General features: G+C 40.6%; 1 protein-coding gene across 1 annotated transcript in view; it reads left to right on the top strand.

The window, feature by feature from the left end:
* The first annotated feature begins 587 nt into the window (after positions 1 to 587).
* The window catches only part of RGS22 (regulator of G protein signaling 22), a 75117-nt gene continuing 61069 nt past the window's right edge, over positions 588 to 14635 (top strand). Inside the window, exons 1-3 of the mRNA XM_067535928.1 lie at positions 588 to 632; positions 1388 to 1416; positions 6428 to 6490. Coding sequence (XP_067392029.1) covers positions 608 to 632; positions 1388 to 1416; positions 6428 to 6490 — 117 coding nt within the window. The 5' untranslated portion in view covers positions 588 to 607. The remainder of the gene's footprint in view (positions 633 to 1387; positions 1417 to 6427; positions 6491 to 14635) is intronic.

Raw genomic sequence — 14635 nt, 5'->3', positions numbered from 1 at the left:
CTCTTGTGTAAACAGGCCCCAGAATCCAGTTACAGACATGGAATTATTTGATACATGGGTGCAAACCTATTGGCTAATGTTGTGCATATAATACTCAGCCCCTTAAATCAAGACTAGAGAGAGAGTGAGGGCACAGCATGGTACCTCAGGGGAAAAACAGAATCTTCTTGGGCTAAGAGCAGCTTAGGTTTCATTTAAGGAAGTTTGTTTGGTCTAATCTTTTTTCCTGCCCGCCTGGTATCAATGAATAATGAATATCCCCCGGTCACTAATTAATGAATATCTCCTCTGTAGATGAACAGTGATAAACCTCCCAGCCTGCTAATTGGTGAGTCTGTTTCGATGAGTCACGCTCAGAGAGGAGGGAAAGTATTTGTTAATGGCTCATGTTCTTTCTGTGCATTGTCTGCAATTCCATAGCAACCCAGACTTGCTGTGAGCCACACAAGAAAGCCAGGTCAGGTTGCTGCAGCCTGTGTGGCCTGAGCCAGATCCAAGGTGCTGCAGCTTCTCTTTCCGGGTCCCCAAGCAAGGATTTCCCTGCTGTCCCAGGGACAATGCAGCTTTAACACAACGGGAGATCAGTCTCTGTGCAAAACATTCCAACATGAGGGAGAAGAGGCTCACCACTGGTATGTAAAGCTCTTCCAACACAGGAAAGGGGCAGTAACCACTTAGGGCTGTGTCTCAGGCTATGGGGCAACAGCCCCAAGGAGGGAGATTTAAATTATATAATTGAAATTCATATAGCAAAATTCTTCAATCCTAAGAATGAAAGACCTTAAACACTTTCTTCATATGCATCCCAAAGGAGGGAAGCTCCGTCTCAAGTGGGTGAGACTTGGAGCATGTCTGTTTCACCTGAGAACATTTCTTGTGTTGTCGGTTCTCATGATTTTATTATGAGTCTCACAATATCTAGTGTTTTTAGCCCCAGCTTCTGGAGTCATGGGATTACATGGGAATCTCAGCTTTCTTTATAAAGAGATCAAGTTTCTAGTCTTCATGATTTTAGAGTAAAGCTGGAAAATGTGACCTGAGTGCAACATAAGGCTCAAAAAACAGAAGACAAATTAAAAAACTCCAAAATATATGATTTTTCCAAAAAAAAATCTCATGATATTTAAACTAATCTCATGGGTTTTTGAGATCTGATTCATAATTTTTAAATGCTTGGCATTGGCAATACAGCATTTCCCTAGAGTTTGTTGTATTTCCTCAGATCAGGTTTTTTTATTTCAGACAACCCAGTAAATTTGTAGAGTCCCATCACTTACTTAATTTTTCAAAGTAATCTCTAAATTATGTGTGCAGTCAAACAGACCTCAACAAACATAAATGGAAATATATTGGATGAATAATATTTAGTATTTTATATGTGTTTCAGAGCCTCCAGCTATAACAGAAGATGTATTTGTAAGTAAACTTTAAAAGGACTGATAATTTATTTTGTTTTGGGACTACAGAGAAAATAGCAGGTCATGGAAAACTACTATATGGTTTCTTATTTCTTCCATTGTAGCAGCTGAGAATTGACATGTTTTTCTCAACAGGGATAGTGCTACTTCTGACAATGTTTCTTTTAAAAATGATTCTCATTGTTTCATTTGAGTAAGAAGAAAATGCTGAAGTGTTAGAAAAAGTGAAACAGAAATGTAAAGGGAATCAGATTGCAAAGATAAAGAAAAGCACAGTGGAAGATGAAATAAGAAAGGAAGGAAATAGGGAAATGGTTAATTGAACCTATCCAATCTGGTAGGTTCTACAGATGCATTTTTCTTACCATTTTGAGAGCTGATTAATCTGCTCTCTGCTTATTGCTTCATATCAAATGACAACCCTTTCCCTATTTGAACACCTATGCAACATGCATGTTTTAAAACACATTTTCTGCTGTCCGTGATGGAGATCTCTAGGTGCTATTCTAATATAAATAATAAATATTGGAATCCAGGTTCATTTCAGTTAGGAATAAACAAAAATATGTATAATAAGATATTCATAATCTAGTTGAACCAAAATTTTAGGTTAGACTCTGATTCTGCAGTCTGTTCCATGTGGGTAGGCCCCCTTGACTTAAATAGAACTCAAGTGGGTGCATGGATCCACTATACAGAATTCAGCACAGGATTGGGATTTCTGTATTCACTTTAAGACTTTGACATTTAAAGTGATACTTGATTTTTATTTGTGAGCACTTTTCATTTCAGTAGAAGCTGCATTTGATGTACTATTGTCTTACCAATTCTGTCTGTGTTCAGACCTTCCTTAGGTATCTTATAACATCACTCTATATCTGTGCAAGCACACTCATGACAGTGACATGGAGAAAGCTAGTATATAGAATAGATGTAATGTCATGGGATATGTTTCCCTAGAAAATCTAAAAAGCAATTTTACAGGATACCACTGACAAAATGATTTTAATATCCCTTTCACTGCTTTAAGACTGACAGTAATAGGACCCCTGATACCTGTATATTGTATGCAGGCAAAATTCCCAGTTACTTCAGTAAGTTTTGCCTGCATACAGACTGGAAGTTCAAATCATTTGTAGTCCATCCAGACTGACTATTGGAATCATGAGAATGCTTTTAATAGTTAAAACTTGGATTGTACACCATAGAGTACATCAGGGAAAGGATAAAAAGAAAATGCCTATTGCTACAAAAATTTAAAATGGTTTATTGAATGTAAAATTATATAAACTCTAATGGGCAAATATGAGGTGTGTAAACATTATTTTGAAATGAGAACAAGACTGATTGCTGAAATAAAAATCCCATAGGAAAGTTTTATTGTTTTTTCATATTCTTTAAAAAATGTGCAGATAGATGCAATAAGTAGCAAAGCTTGTGTTAACAGTGTAGTAAAAGTTTTATTGATTAATGACCCAGTTTATTTATATTTCTTGCTGTTATATGAGACTTTAAAGGACATATTCCTGGCAAATAAAAAACACATGTACCTGTATATTTTCATAGGATTTCTAATTCAGTGACTAATAAATACTTTGTTTCAAATAATTTACACTACATATTATTGTATCTAATCGTTATCAAACTAGTCTTTACCCATTTCAAATCTAATGGTGTATTATTTATGCATGGCAAATGTGAAACACAGATACTTTTTATACATGCATAGCCTTTTTCTAACAAAACTTTATATAAGAAACATAAATAAGAAAATCCTTATATACTTATGGCTCAATCCAATGTCCACTGAACTAAATAGGATTCTTCCACTAATTTCATTGGGCATTAGATCAGGCCCTTATGCCTTGATTCAGGAGACATCTTAAGCATATGTTTATTTAAAGCATTTCAAGGTTGAAGTTAAGCATATGCTTAAGTGCTTTGCTGAACTGTGGGCTAAGAACCTGCCTGGTTCAAAGCTCATTGAAAGCAACAGGAGTCTTTCCACTGACTTCAGTGCGCTTTGGATCAGACCCTTTGATCCAAAATTTTCCTGTTTAATAATTAGTCCAAATATCTTTGCCCTTCCTCTTCCATGTCTCTCCCAGGTCCTGAGTGCTGGTACACAGGAAGCCACCCTGGAGCTGAGCTTGATGCTAGGAATGTTCATGCTCCATATGCCCCACCAAATACTGTCACCACGATGCGTAATTGCACTTAATCACCATGGAGGAAGCATTAGTATTTGCTTTCTTAAGAACTTTAACAGAGCCAATAGATAGATTTTGACTACAGACAGTTTTTATGGGCAGAAATAATAAAGTTTTGAGAAATTATATGCAGTATTGTTGAAGCTGTGTCAATCCCATGATATTAGAACAGTGGTCCCCAAACCTTTTAGTTCACACCCCCTCTTACCCCTGTTCATGCCCCCCCACCCCATTCTCCCCAGCAGGGGCAGGGAGTGGGTCCACAGTCGGGGCTGGGGGCTGTGGCTGGGAGTAGGGCCACGGGAGCCAAGGCTGGGAGCAGGGCTGGGCGACTATGGGCCAAGTCTGGAACAGCAGCCGATGGCCAAGGCTGGGGACTGAGGCTGTGGCCCCAGCGGGCCAGAGGCCAAGGCTGGGAGCAGGGCTGCGGCGGCTGCGAGCCAAAACTGGGAGTGGGGCCATGGCGGTGGGGTACCGGCATCCAAGCAGGGCCATGGTGGCCGGGGTTGCTGGAGGCCAAGCGGGGCCACAGTGGCTGGGGGCCGAGACCGGGAACGGGGCCACGGCAGCTGGGGACTGAGCAGGGAACAGCAGCTGGGGGACTGTGGCTGCTGGGTGCTAAGCAGGGAACAGTAGCCGGAGGGCTGCGGCCACTGGGAGCCGAGTGGGCAACAGTGGCCTGGGATCGAGGCCACGGCTAGTGGTGGAGCTCTGGTGGCTGAGGCTGGGAGCGAGGCCAGGGGCCAAGCCCGGAACTGCGGCCAGCAGCCAGGGTTAGGGGGCAGTTCCAGGAGCCAAGGTTGGAGCCATGGCTGGGGGCTAGGGCCAGAACAGAACTCGGGGCAAAGCGGTGCTCCCTCTCTGCCCACCCATCGGGGTTGGCCCAGACCCTGCTGCACCCCCTCTAACATTCCTCCACAGTTTGTGGACCTATGTATTAGAAAGACAAGGTGGGTGAGGTAATATCTTTTATTGGACTGACTTCTGTTGGTAAGAGAGACAAGCTTTCAAACTACACAGAGCTCTTTTTCTGGTCTGGGAAAGGTACTCAGAGTGTCATAGTTGAATACAAGATTCAACAGATAGTTTAACATAAATAGTTAGCATATATTCTAAGGGACCATTTCAGGTGACCCATTAACACCCCCGTAGTCACAGGACAAAAAAGTGGGTGGGAGTTAGTGGGTTACAGATTATTGTAATAAACCATAAATCTAGTGTCTTTATTAAAACCATGATTTTTTAGTTTCTAGCAAAGTTATGAATTTAAGCTCCCAGGCTTGTCTTTTGACAGTGTTGTGCCGGTTTCCTTTGAGGATGAGGACTGATAGGTCAGATATAGAGTGACCATTTTGTGAAAAGTGTTCACCCGCAGGTGATATGGTGTTCTTGTGTTTTATCATTTTCCTGTGTGAATTCATTCATGAGCATAGTGATTATCTGGTTTCATCCATATAGTTGCTATTATGGGTTTAGTGCAGTGGATAAGGTACACCACACGTTGTGATAGGCATGTCTAGGACCTAGGGATCTTGAGAGGTGTGTTGGGGGGCATGTTGATCATTGTAGCAGTGCAGTTATGGCTGCAGGTTTTGCATCTGCTGTTCTGGCAGGGTCAGGTACCACTTAGAGTTTGTGTGTCCTGGTTTGTAGGGAGCTTGCTTCTGTTCATGAGCTTGGAGAGACTGGGGGGTTGTTTGAAAGCCAGAAGAGGAGTTTCAGGAACAATTTATTTCAGGATGGGTCCTCATCAAGTATGGGTTATAGTGTTTGAGAATACTTGGATGGTTCCAGTGTGGGGTGATAGGTGACAGCTAGGGGTGTCTGGTCAGAGGGGGTTTTATTTCTGTATTGAAGCAGGTTGTCTCGGGGTTTTTGAGTAGCTCATTAATAATTGACATTATTGAAAACTAGATAAGATTCTGTGCGATAAAGCTAACAGATTTTTAAAAAGCCAACGGAGAATATTTTCTACTCTGGTTTGTTCCTTTTCCCATTGACACAAGCGAGAGTTTTACCATTGATTTCAGTAGAAGCAAGATTGGGTTCTAGATTTATTGATCTGGCAAGTTCAAAAAGAAAATAATTTTGAATTGTTTCCTTTCAATATATTATAAATTAGATTATATATATATAATATATATTATATATATAGTAAATTATATTTCTAATATTGAAATATAATGATGATGAACAACATAAATACAGAAAACTGCAAATCCAGAGCTCAATCCCACTCCCAGTTAAGACAACAGGAGAATTACCAGTTTGGGCCAGGCCCCAAATATGGCATACTACTGCTTCATATGGTGGGCCAAATTATGATCTGGCTAGCACCTTCTTCTTTCCCTTGGCTGCCCATCACATGTATCAGTTTGTGGGTAGAAAAAGGCTCCATAGAGCTGCTACATTCCTCTTTCTCAGGTGCAGATAGATGGAAGAGTGTGGAACAAGTTGGAGATATGTAGGCTACTTGATATGTAGACTACTTGCATACCAATTTTTTTCAAAAGTAAATTTCCAGATTTCCCACTTTTTCTAGCTTTTAGGTTTTAAGCGTTTTGCCTCTAAGTTCTTTGCCACATAGACTGTCTTTGTATGTTTTGTATGGTGCTGAGCACATCACTGGTGTACAATGAATATTAAATAACAATATGGCAGTGAAAAGTCTACTTTTGTGCAAAAGTTCTGATGATCTGCTTTAAGGCAAATCATAGTATAACTAAGACAATAATATATACAAATACACTTTAACATACTTTCCTGTAAACATTGTGTTGTGTTTTCATGTTCCCATAGGAAGACTATTTAGCAACAGATGATATGCTTGTGAACTACTTTAATGAATTCTTGAGTCTTCCAGTAAGTACGTTATATTAATTTCTTCCCAACCCCACAAAAAACTTTATTGTGACTAGTAGTAAGGCAAACTGGCTTGGAAATGCTTATTGTGTTTGTCTTTTTTTAAATTAAAGTGTTCTGTTGATTTTCCAGTTCTTTTGAAGGGTTTCTATATTTTAACAGTAGCATCTAATGTCTTAAGATGTTATCATCAGTAAATCTTTGCTAATATCTTTAAATACAACATAGTATCTGGACTTTTTGGAATATAATTTCTCTTGCTTTAGGTCGATCTATATATGTAACTTGCAGTGCATCAAAATATTACAGATTAGAGGTGAAGAAGGTATATTTAGCACTTATGTTAAAATACCTTTGAAAATCAGGCCACTTTTATTCAGGTGCCTAATTTAAGGCATTCAGGTTTGCAAATATTAGTCCTAGTCCATATCTCTGTCCTTGAGACTATGGACCAAATTCAGCAGTGGTGCAACTCCACTGATTTGATTTAGAGTTTTTCCACCCACTCCCCACCTTTATTGAATCGCTCCATAAGTAAATTTTTCTGATTTCACTGGGAATTTTGCCTGGGTGAAGATAGTAGAATTGAATTCTACACATCAGTTTTTTATTTTTAAATACAATTTGTGAGCATGAAAAAGAGTATACCAGGATGTGGATATGGCCCACAGTGATGATGCTGTCTTCTTACAGGAACTCTTTCCCTATATACTGTATGGTACCTCTCACTGTATGGAAACTCTCTCAGCTAAACAATGAAGGCACAGTAAAAAGAACATGGGAGTTCTCTCTCCAGCTGCTTTAGGATGCCTGAATCCAACCTAAATTTGATGTTCTTTAAGCCTAGTCTATCTATTGAGAAAGCTGGACTGTTCTCTGATGTAGCAGTTTTTAGCTTCAATGGACCAGATTTTCCTCATCACAAGAATACTACATCTGTCCCATGTTTGTTTGGAAACTGAGTTTCCATTTGAATTTCCTCCAAATCATTCCATCACAAAGGATGGCGGGGATGGAGTCTGCTTCCCTAAACTCATGAAGGTCATTGGACCTGCCCTGCACAAAGCTCAAGACATCTAGTTCACAGGAGGGCTGTCTGTCAGCAATCCCTGTGGTTCCACAGTGCTTAGTCTACCATTTTGCCTCTATGGCAGCACAGATCTTGAGCCGTGCTTCCATGGTCTGAACACTCCTGGCTGTTCCTGAAACCTATAGAAGACAACTCACATTGACAATGCTGACTGAGAAAGCATTGTTTTACATAGGTAACCCCTGAGGGGTTCCTGGGGGGACAATGCCGCAGAGTCTTTCTTACACGTTTATCCTAAATATTTTAATGGAAACTAACATGTATTAGATCTTTTTATTAATAGTGGTCTCATCACTTTTATTTTGCCTTTGATTTCTTCTGAGTGTTTTCTCTCTTCAGAATTAAGTTCCTTTAACATCTGGAGTATTGTAGCCTGAATATTTTATACACCCAACTTCCCTCCTTTTCTCAGAAGACTGACTATGAGATAGTGTAAATGTCAGAGCACTCCACTGAAAATTCTGTCTTTTTTACTTGGTTATGCTGATATAGCTGTTGCCTAGAAACTTTATTACCCAGATCTGTTAGTATTTAGGCAACAAATTAAACTGAAGAAATATCATGTGACTTGGTGCAACAAATCAGAGGCAGCATATGCTTAGTTTAAGGGGCTCTCTCTTTTGATTTTTAATATAACATCAGTGTATGGTAAAATTACAGCACTGGGGGCTCTGTATAGCAGCTGAGCAATACCCTGTTGTAATTTTCAGTACATTCTTTAAACAATTAGGTTATCAGCACTACTATTCAGTTAGTACATTCTGACACCAAATGCTGTATTTTCTAATGAAGGATAAGTTGTCAAAAATGTTTTTTGAAAGATAAAATTATGCAGAATAACCAAAAGGACACTTCTCTTTTGGTCTGAGGTACAGTGATTTGAGAAGGTTAGAAAGTGAGTACATGACATAAAAATAATTTAGATCTATCTCAGTGACTAATTTCAGATCAGTGCTCCTTTATAAAAGATTTAAAACAGAAATATTGTAATAAGCATATTTCCATCTCCAGCTGGCCAGGTAGCTACACACCTTTTTCTGTTGGATGTGGACCTGGGCACTGTGAACTATGCATTTGTCACCTCCAGGAATACAGTTTACCAGAGCATGACAGTTAAGGACAAAATATAGCTCCATCTGCTTCAATATGCACAGGCCCATATACATAGGCCATGTCTACACTGCATAGTTTTGTTGACATAAGGCAGCTTACGTGGATCTAACTATGGAGGTGTACACACTGCAAAGCTCCTTCCACTGCTTTAACTCGCCTGCTATTCCAACATAATAAAAACACCTCAATGAGATGCATAGAGCTTAGAGTGATGTAGTTAGAGTGATGCAATATCAGTGTAAACACTGTGTTGCATACATCACCCTAAGTGACCTCCAAGAGGTATCCCACAATGCCCACCATGACTATTCTGGTCACCATTTTGAACTCCGTTGCCTTGCAGCCAGGTACACAGGTGAATGCCCCTCCCCTGTTAAAGCCCCAGGAAGTTTTGAATTTGCTCTTCGTGTTTGCTCGGTGGGGAGAGTTCACATAACTATCTGCCCCACTGAACAGGCTGGCTCCACGTAGCAAATGCTCCTGCCTGGAATACACAGGAGGTGGTGGATCTCCAGGATCTGTGGGAAGAGGAGGCTGTGTAGGCACAGCTCTGCTTGTGCTGCAGGAACTTGCTTGGAGCATGGAGGAGAAGGGCTGTGATAGGGACACGCAGCAGTGCTGTGTAAAACTCAAAAAGCTGCAGCAGGCATAGCAGAAGGCAGGAGAGGCAAATAGTCGCCTCTGGTGCAGAGCCATAGACATGTCAATTTTACACAAAGGGGGCTGGAATCAGGGGGTGATGAATAGTCGTCACACACACACACACACACACACACACACACACACACACACACACACACACACACACACACACACACCCCGTTGAGCTCCTCTTGTAGTCTTGTGTTCATAATACACAGCACAGCACTGAAGAGCAGTGCATGATCCAGGCTTTCTGACACAGATGGCTGTTACAGGTTACCAGGGCAGTTGAAAAGCAGCTGGAAACCTAATAGGATGCCCATGAATGATGGGATTGAGAAACCTGCATCATGTGATGCTGTACCTACCCCCATGAGGCATTGCAAACCCTTCCCAAAACCCCCTGTGGCCAGTTGCACAGTGGGATAGCTACCTACGGTGCACTGCTCTCTGTGTCGATGCAAGAGCTGCTACCGTGGATGCGCTCCGCCGACACAAGGAGCATAGTGTGGACATGCAACAGCAGTTTAATTACAGTGGTGCCTGTATGTCAATGTAACTGAAGTCAATTTTGTAGTGTATACATAGTCTTAGTAACACAGCTGAATGGGAACACCTCTCTCCTGTACTCTGCAAGCTACCCTGGCTTCCCATTGCATTCCAGATCCCTTTTAAGGTCATTTTCAATGCATTCAGTGGGCTGGGTTCTGGTTATCTAAGGCACTATCCTTTTCTTTGTGACCTGCCGCAAAAGCTGCATTCATCAGGGACACAGAGAGCTGACAGTATCCAGCTTGAAACTCATAGGGAGTGGTCATTCTTGGTGACATGCCCTTGGCTGTGGACTTCCCTTACAGCAGAAATCAGGATGATCAGGGATTTTACCAATTTCAAATTTTAGGAAGACTGGCTTTTTTTCAAAAGCCTTTCTGCTATAAAAAGCCGTAAAGAATAGACAGTGTTACTTCTCTGGAGATTAAAAAAAAAAGCATTTCAACACTCCTGTGGTATTAAAAATAGATACATTTTCCTTTCTCTTCTGTGTACACAGACAAACACACACACAGATATATTAATGATGTAATGTGGTGAGGAAGACAAATATAGTTCTGCAGATTGATTTGTTACTTTGTTGCATGGTTTTATTGGCATCCCAGTATGATGATGATAGGTGCAAAAGAAATACCTAGACAGACAGTCTAGATAGGGGTCTGGAATCTTTATGCAGGCAAAACTCCTATTAACTTCATTGGGAGTTTTGCCTTAGTAAAGAAGGACTCTAGGATTTGGCCTATTGAAATTATCCTGAAAATAACTTAAACAAAAGAAATAAAACAATGTTTAGGCTAATTGCACTTTCAGAAAATAGACACTATGGACCTGATTGCCCTCTTACTTATGCGAGTTTAAATCAAGAGTACACTGGTTTAAAACTGGTGTTACTGAAGCAAAATCAGACTATGTATGAGTGGGAGAAAACAAATCATGTGGCTGACAAAAATTAGAGTATGCCCCATTTTTAAGACAGCTCTAAACCTCTTTGGAGGCCCCATATCATGGTCAGTAGATCCCCACAATTTCCAGGCTGCACAGAGGGAAGTTGTGTGTGCCTTGGCACCACCACAACCTGTCTCCAAATGGCTTTTTCACAACTGAGTCCCTGCAACCTAGATTATATTGCCAGAAACTGGCCCAACCCAGGACTAAATCTAAATGAAAGCCTTCGAGAAGTAATGCAGACCATCAGAAGAAGGTGTCCTTGTTTCTCTCTTTACTGACACTAGACTGACTGATTGACAAAAAGCTCATTTCTTCTCCACTAATTAGATTTTTACCAGTTGCCTGTGATTTGTTCCTTATTCACTATTCGGACTGAAATCCTGGCCCCACTGAAGTCAGTGGGAGTTTTGCTATTGACTTATCTTCACTAGGATTTCGCCCTGGATTCCTAAAGATGCTTAATCACTTGTTCTGGTTTGGACTTTCATTGACATTTATCTAGAGTACACATCTTAAGGAAATTTTGGCAAAGTCAAAAAGACATTATATGATTTATTAAGACTTACTCTGTTCATTCTCTGCCTGTTTACATTCTGGTCCTCAGAGGTGCTGAGCTGTTGTCACTTATTTTCTCTTAGGCTTAGGGTATGAAACTGGAGGTGGGTTTTGGTGAGCATATTTACACATTTGGGAACCTCAGCTGAAGTTAAATATATTTGACAGCTGTAAAAGCTGAGACCATGGAGATGGATACATCTGATGTCCTGGGAATATGGTGATGGATGCTGTTTTGGTTGCTGTTTTGGGAGGAATAAAAGACAGTTGCCACCAGTACAATTAATTATAAGACTTCACAACTCATAGCTTTCAGAACTGTGGGTTCAGTTTGTTCTTCAGCCAAGAACATATTTGGCTCCTGTGTTTGCATTTGACATCTGAGAGGTTTATTTGCTTTTGATTGTGTGTGATTGTTTATTAAGATTTCTCCAAAGCAGCAATATGAAAATGTTTTTTTTTTTGTTTGTTTGTTTTTCTTAGTGAGATTCGTGAAACTGAGCTTATGTCCTACATACTGAATTATGTTTAGGATGGGGTGGCACTTATGGCTTTCAGAAGCAGGAGGGACCAGGCCAAACTAAGTTAATTTTTGCCTTTCAAATTTTATCATAACATTTTTGAGGGTCCTGAATTTATTGTATATTTTATCATCCGTGTAAAATTATTATAATCATCATATCATCAACAACATTTTTTATTGTATTGTTTTGGAGCAGTGATGTAAATGCTTCCTTCCCCTTAAAGGTTTTAACTGTTCTAAGGATGTTTCTATTTGCAGCACTGATGAAATTCTCTGTCTGGTATAGTTTTAGTTTTGTGTGTATGTGTGTACATACTAATCTTGGTAAGAGGAAACTACATCTTTGATGAATGTAGCTGCTTTGGTCTCACGCACATTATTTGAAGTCTTACTTTTTTCATTCCATTAGTGTATATGTCTTATAAATGATTAGAGGTCAAACATCCAAAATGACAATAGAATTTATATTTTAAAAGTTGTCATTGGCATCTGTTTCACTACATTAATATTGCCATATGTTTTCTGTTCAGTTAATTAGAATGCACACTGAAAAATCTAGCTTAGAACTCAAATACTAGAGACTGAGTAAAAGTAGATATGAGTGATAAATTAATGTTTTCTTTGGTTAGTTTTCAATTTAAATACCATAGAACTAAAATAATCTGGTGATGTCTAGTCAAATAGTTCTAGATTATGGAATTTCTATGCCTCGTTTGCATTTTTCTGCAAGGGAGAACACATCAAAGCTTTGGGGATTAAAGCTCCTTCTTTTTATTTATTTTTCTCTCTCCTCCCCTCTTTTTAAAAATAATAGGAAATGAAATAATAAAAATATATTCAGTCAATATTAAGGTTGCACAGTTCATCACTCAAAAGTCAGAAAATGTCAAAATTAAGGTTGAATATATAAGAAATGTGCAGATATTAAATTGGGGGGAATTCTAGACACAAGCAAAGATAGAGACAATATAAAACAACAAAACCACTTTAAAATTCAAGCTACTGACTCTGGGGAAAAAGAATTGAAACCACAAAGAAACCTGGAACATAACAATGTCAGAAGAGATTCACGGGTGAACAGAAAATTAGATGTGCCTTTGTAGTGTGATATGGCCGCGAAGCATGCCAATACAATTCTGGGCTATATAGTCCTGACTCAATAAAGACCTTAAACACATGCTTAACTTTAACCAAGTGAGTGGTTCTACTGACTACTTACATGCTTGAAGTTATGCATGGATTAAATGTTTTGCTGGATCAGGGCCTATAGGCAGAGGCATTGCATGATGCAAAAGAAATGTAACAGACCATTCTATGATTCTGTTGCAGCCACACAGAGGATATTGTGGTCAGATCTGGGCACCTCGTTACCAGAAAGACTGACAAATTTGAGGGAGTTCATTGTGGTTACTTTGGATTTACACCAGTGTAACATAGAGCAGAATCTGGCCTATAATATGCATTCTCATTAAAAAAGCAAGAAGCTAAATGAAATGAAAAATGTTATGCCCAGTGAAAGAAGATAATCTAATTCTCCAAATACAATAGATGCTCGTTAGTAGCAATATATCGGTGCCCTTTTGCTATGTTGCTCCTAAGCGGCTGCTGCTGTTATGGGGAGCGTCATCTGACCAAAGGCATCTGAAGAGTTAAGGGTATTTCAGAAGGGGTGGGGCAGCCACGTTGTGGGGGGGAGTTGAGGGGCTTGAGGTGGGGGAACCCCAAGTTTGGGGTGAATGAGGCAGGGGATTCCTGGGTTTGTCAGGGGAAAATGTCGGCAGTCGGCAAAATGGCAGAGCAAGCCCGGCTGCCAGGGACAGGCTGAGGATGCTTTCATTGGCAACTTCATGCTCCATTCTAATGAGGCATGGATGGCTGGGGAGGGCACCATGCGCAGCCTGCAAAGGAGGGGGGGATGTCTCCTAGCATGGACAGCGGCGATGGGAGTGGGGAAGAGGACAGGTTAGTGCCCTGGGGATGGGGGAGGTCACCCAACCTCTCCACTGCAGAACAGCACAGTGACAGAGATGGAGGGGACAGCTCAGTGCACAGGGGGTCCTGGTACTTCTCACTGCAAAATAGCAGCCTCCCACCCCCTCCAGCTGCAAGCCAGACTCTGAAGAAGGGAGGAGGAAACCTTCCAGCTGCACCTCTGCTTCTCCTCCAACCGCAGCATTCCCCCCTCCCCATGAAAAATCTCTCTCTTCCAGACCCTCCCACCCCATCCCCATGATCTCCATGCAGGCTCTGTCAGGCAGGGGAAGTAGACGGGGCTGTGTGCCCTGGAGCTGCGTTGAAGGGCCAGGATCCAGAGGGGAGTGGAAAGATGCAGTTTTGGGGAGCAACTCCCCTACATGCCCCCCCCCCCCAATTGCCATCCCTGGATGTGACATCACAACATCACAAAAGTTGTTCTTATGAGACGGCTATGTTGCTGTTACCAAGTGGACAATTCAAAGTAGGGAAAGTGTTCCCAGGGGAAATGTTGCTTGTAAGCGGTGGTTGCTCTTAGAAGGTGTTGCTGCAAACAAGCATCTACTGTATAGGTAAACACCAATTTTACAAACTCTGTGTGAAATCCTGACCTTATTGTATGAAGCCAATGGGAGTTTTGCCATTGACTTGAATAAAACCAGGATTTAACCTTCTAATTTTTATGAAATTCTTTTTTAATGTAAAATGTTTTTGTTTGCTTCAGTTTGATAGCGGGCTATCTGTATGT

Source organism: Emydura macquarii, unplaced genomic scaffold, assembly GCF_026122565.2.
Source record: "Emydura macquarii macquarii isolate MOO-44397 ecotype Brisbane River unplaced genomic scaffold, CSIRO-AGI_Emac_v2 contig_383, whole genome shotgun sequence".
Taxonomy (NCBI): domain Eukaryota; kingdom Metazoa; phylum Chordata; order Testudines; family Chelidae; genus Emydura; species Emydura macquarii.
Note: the sequence above shows the minus strand (reverse complement) of the source record. Positions and strands in the feature narration are given on the sequence as shown.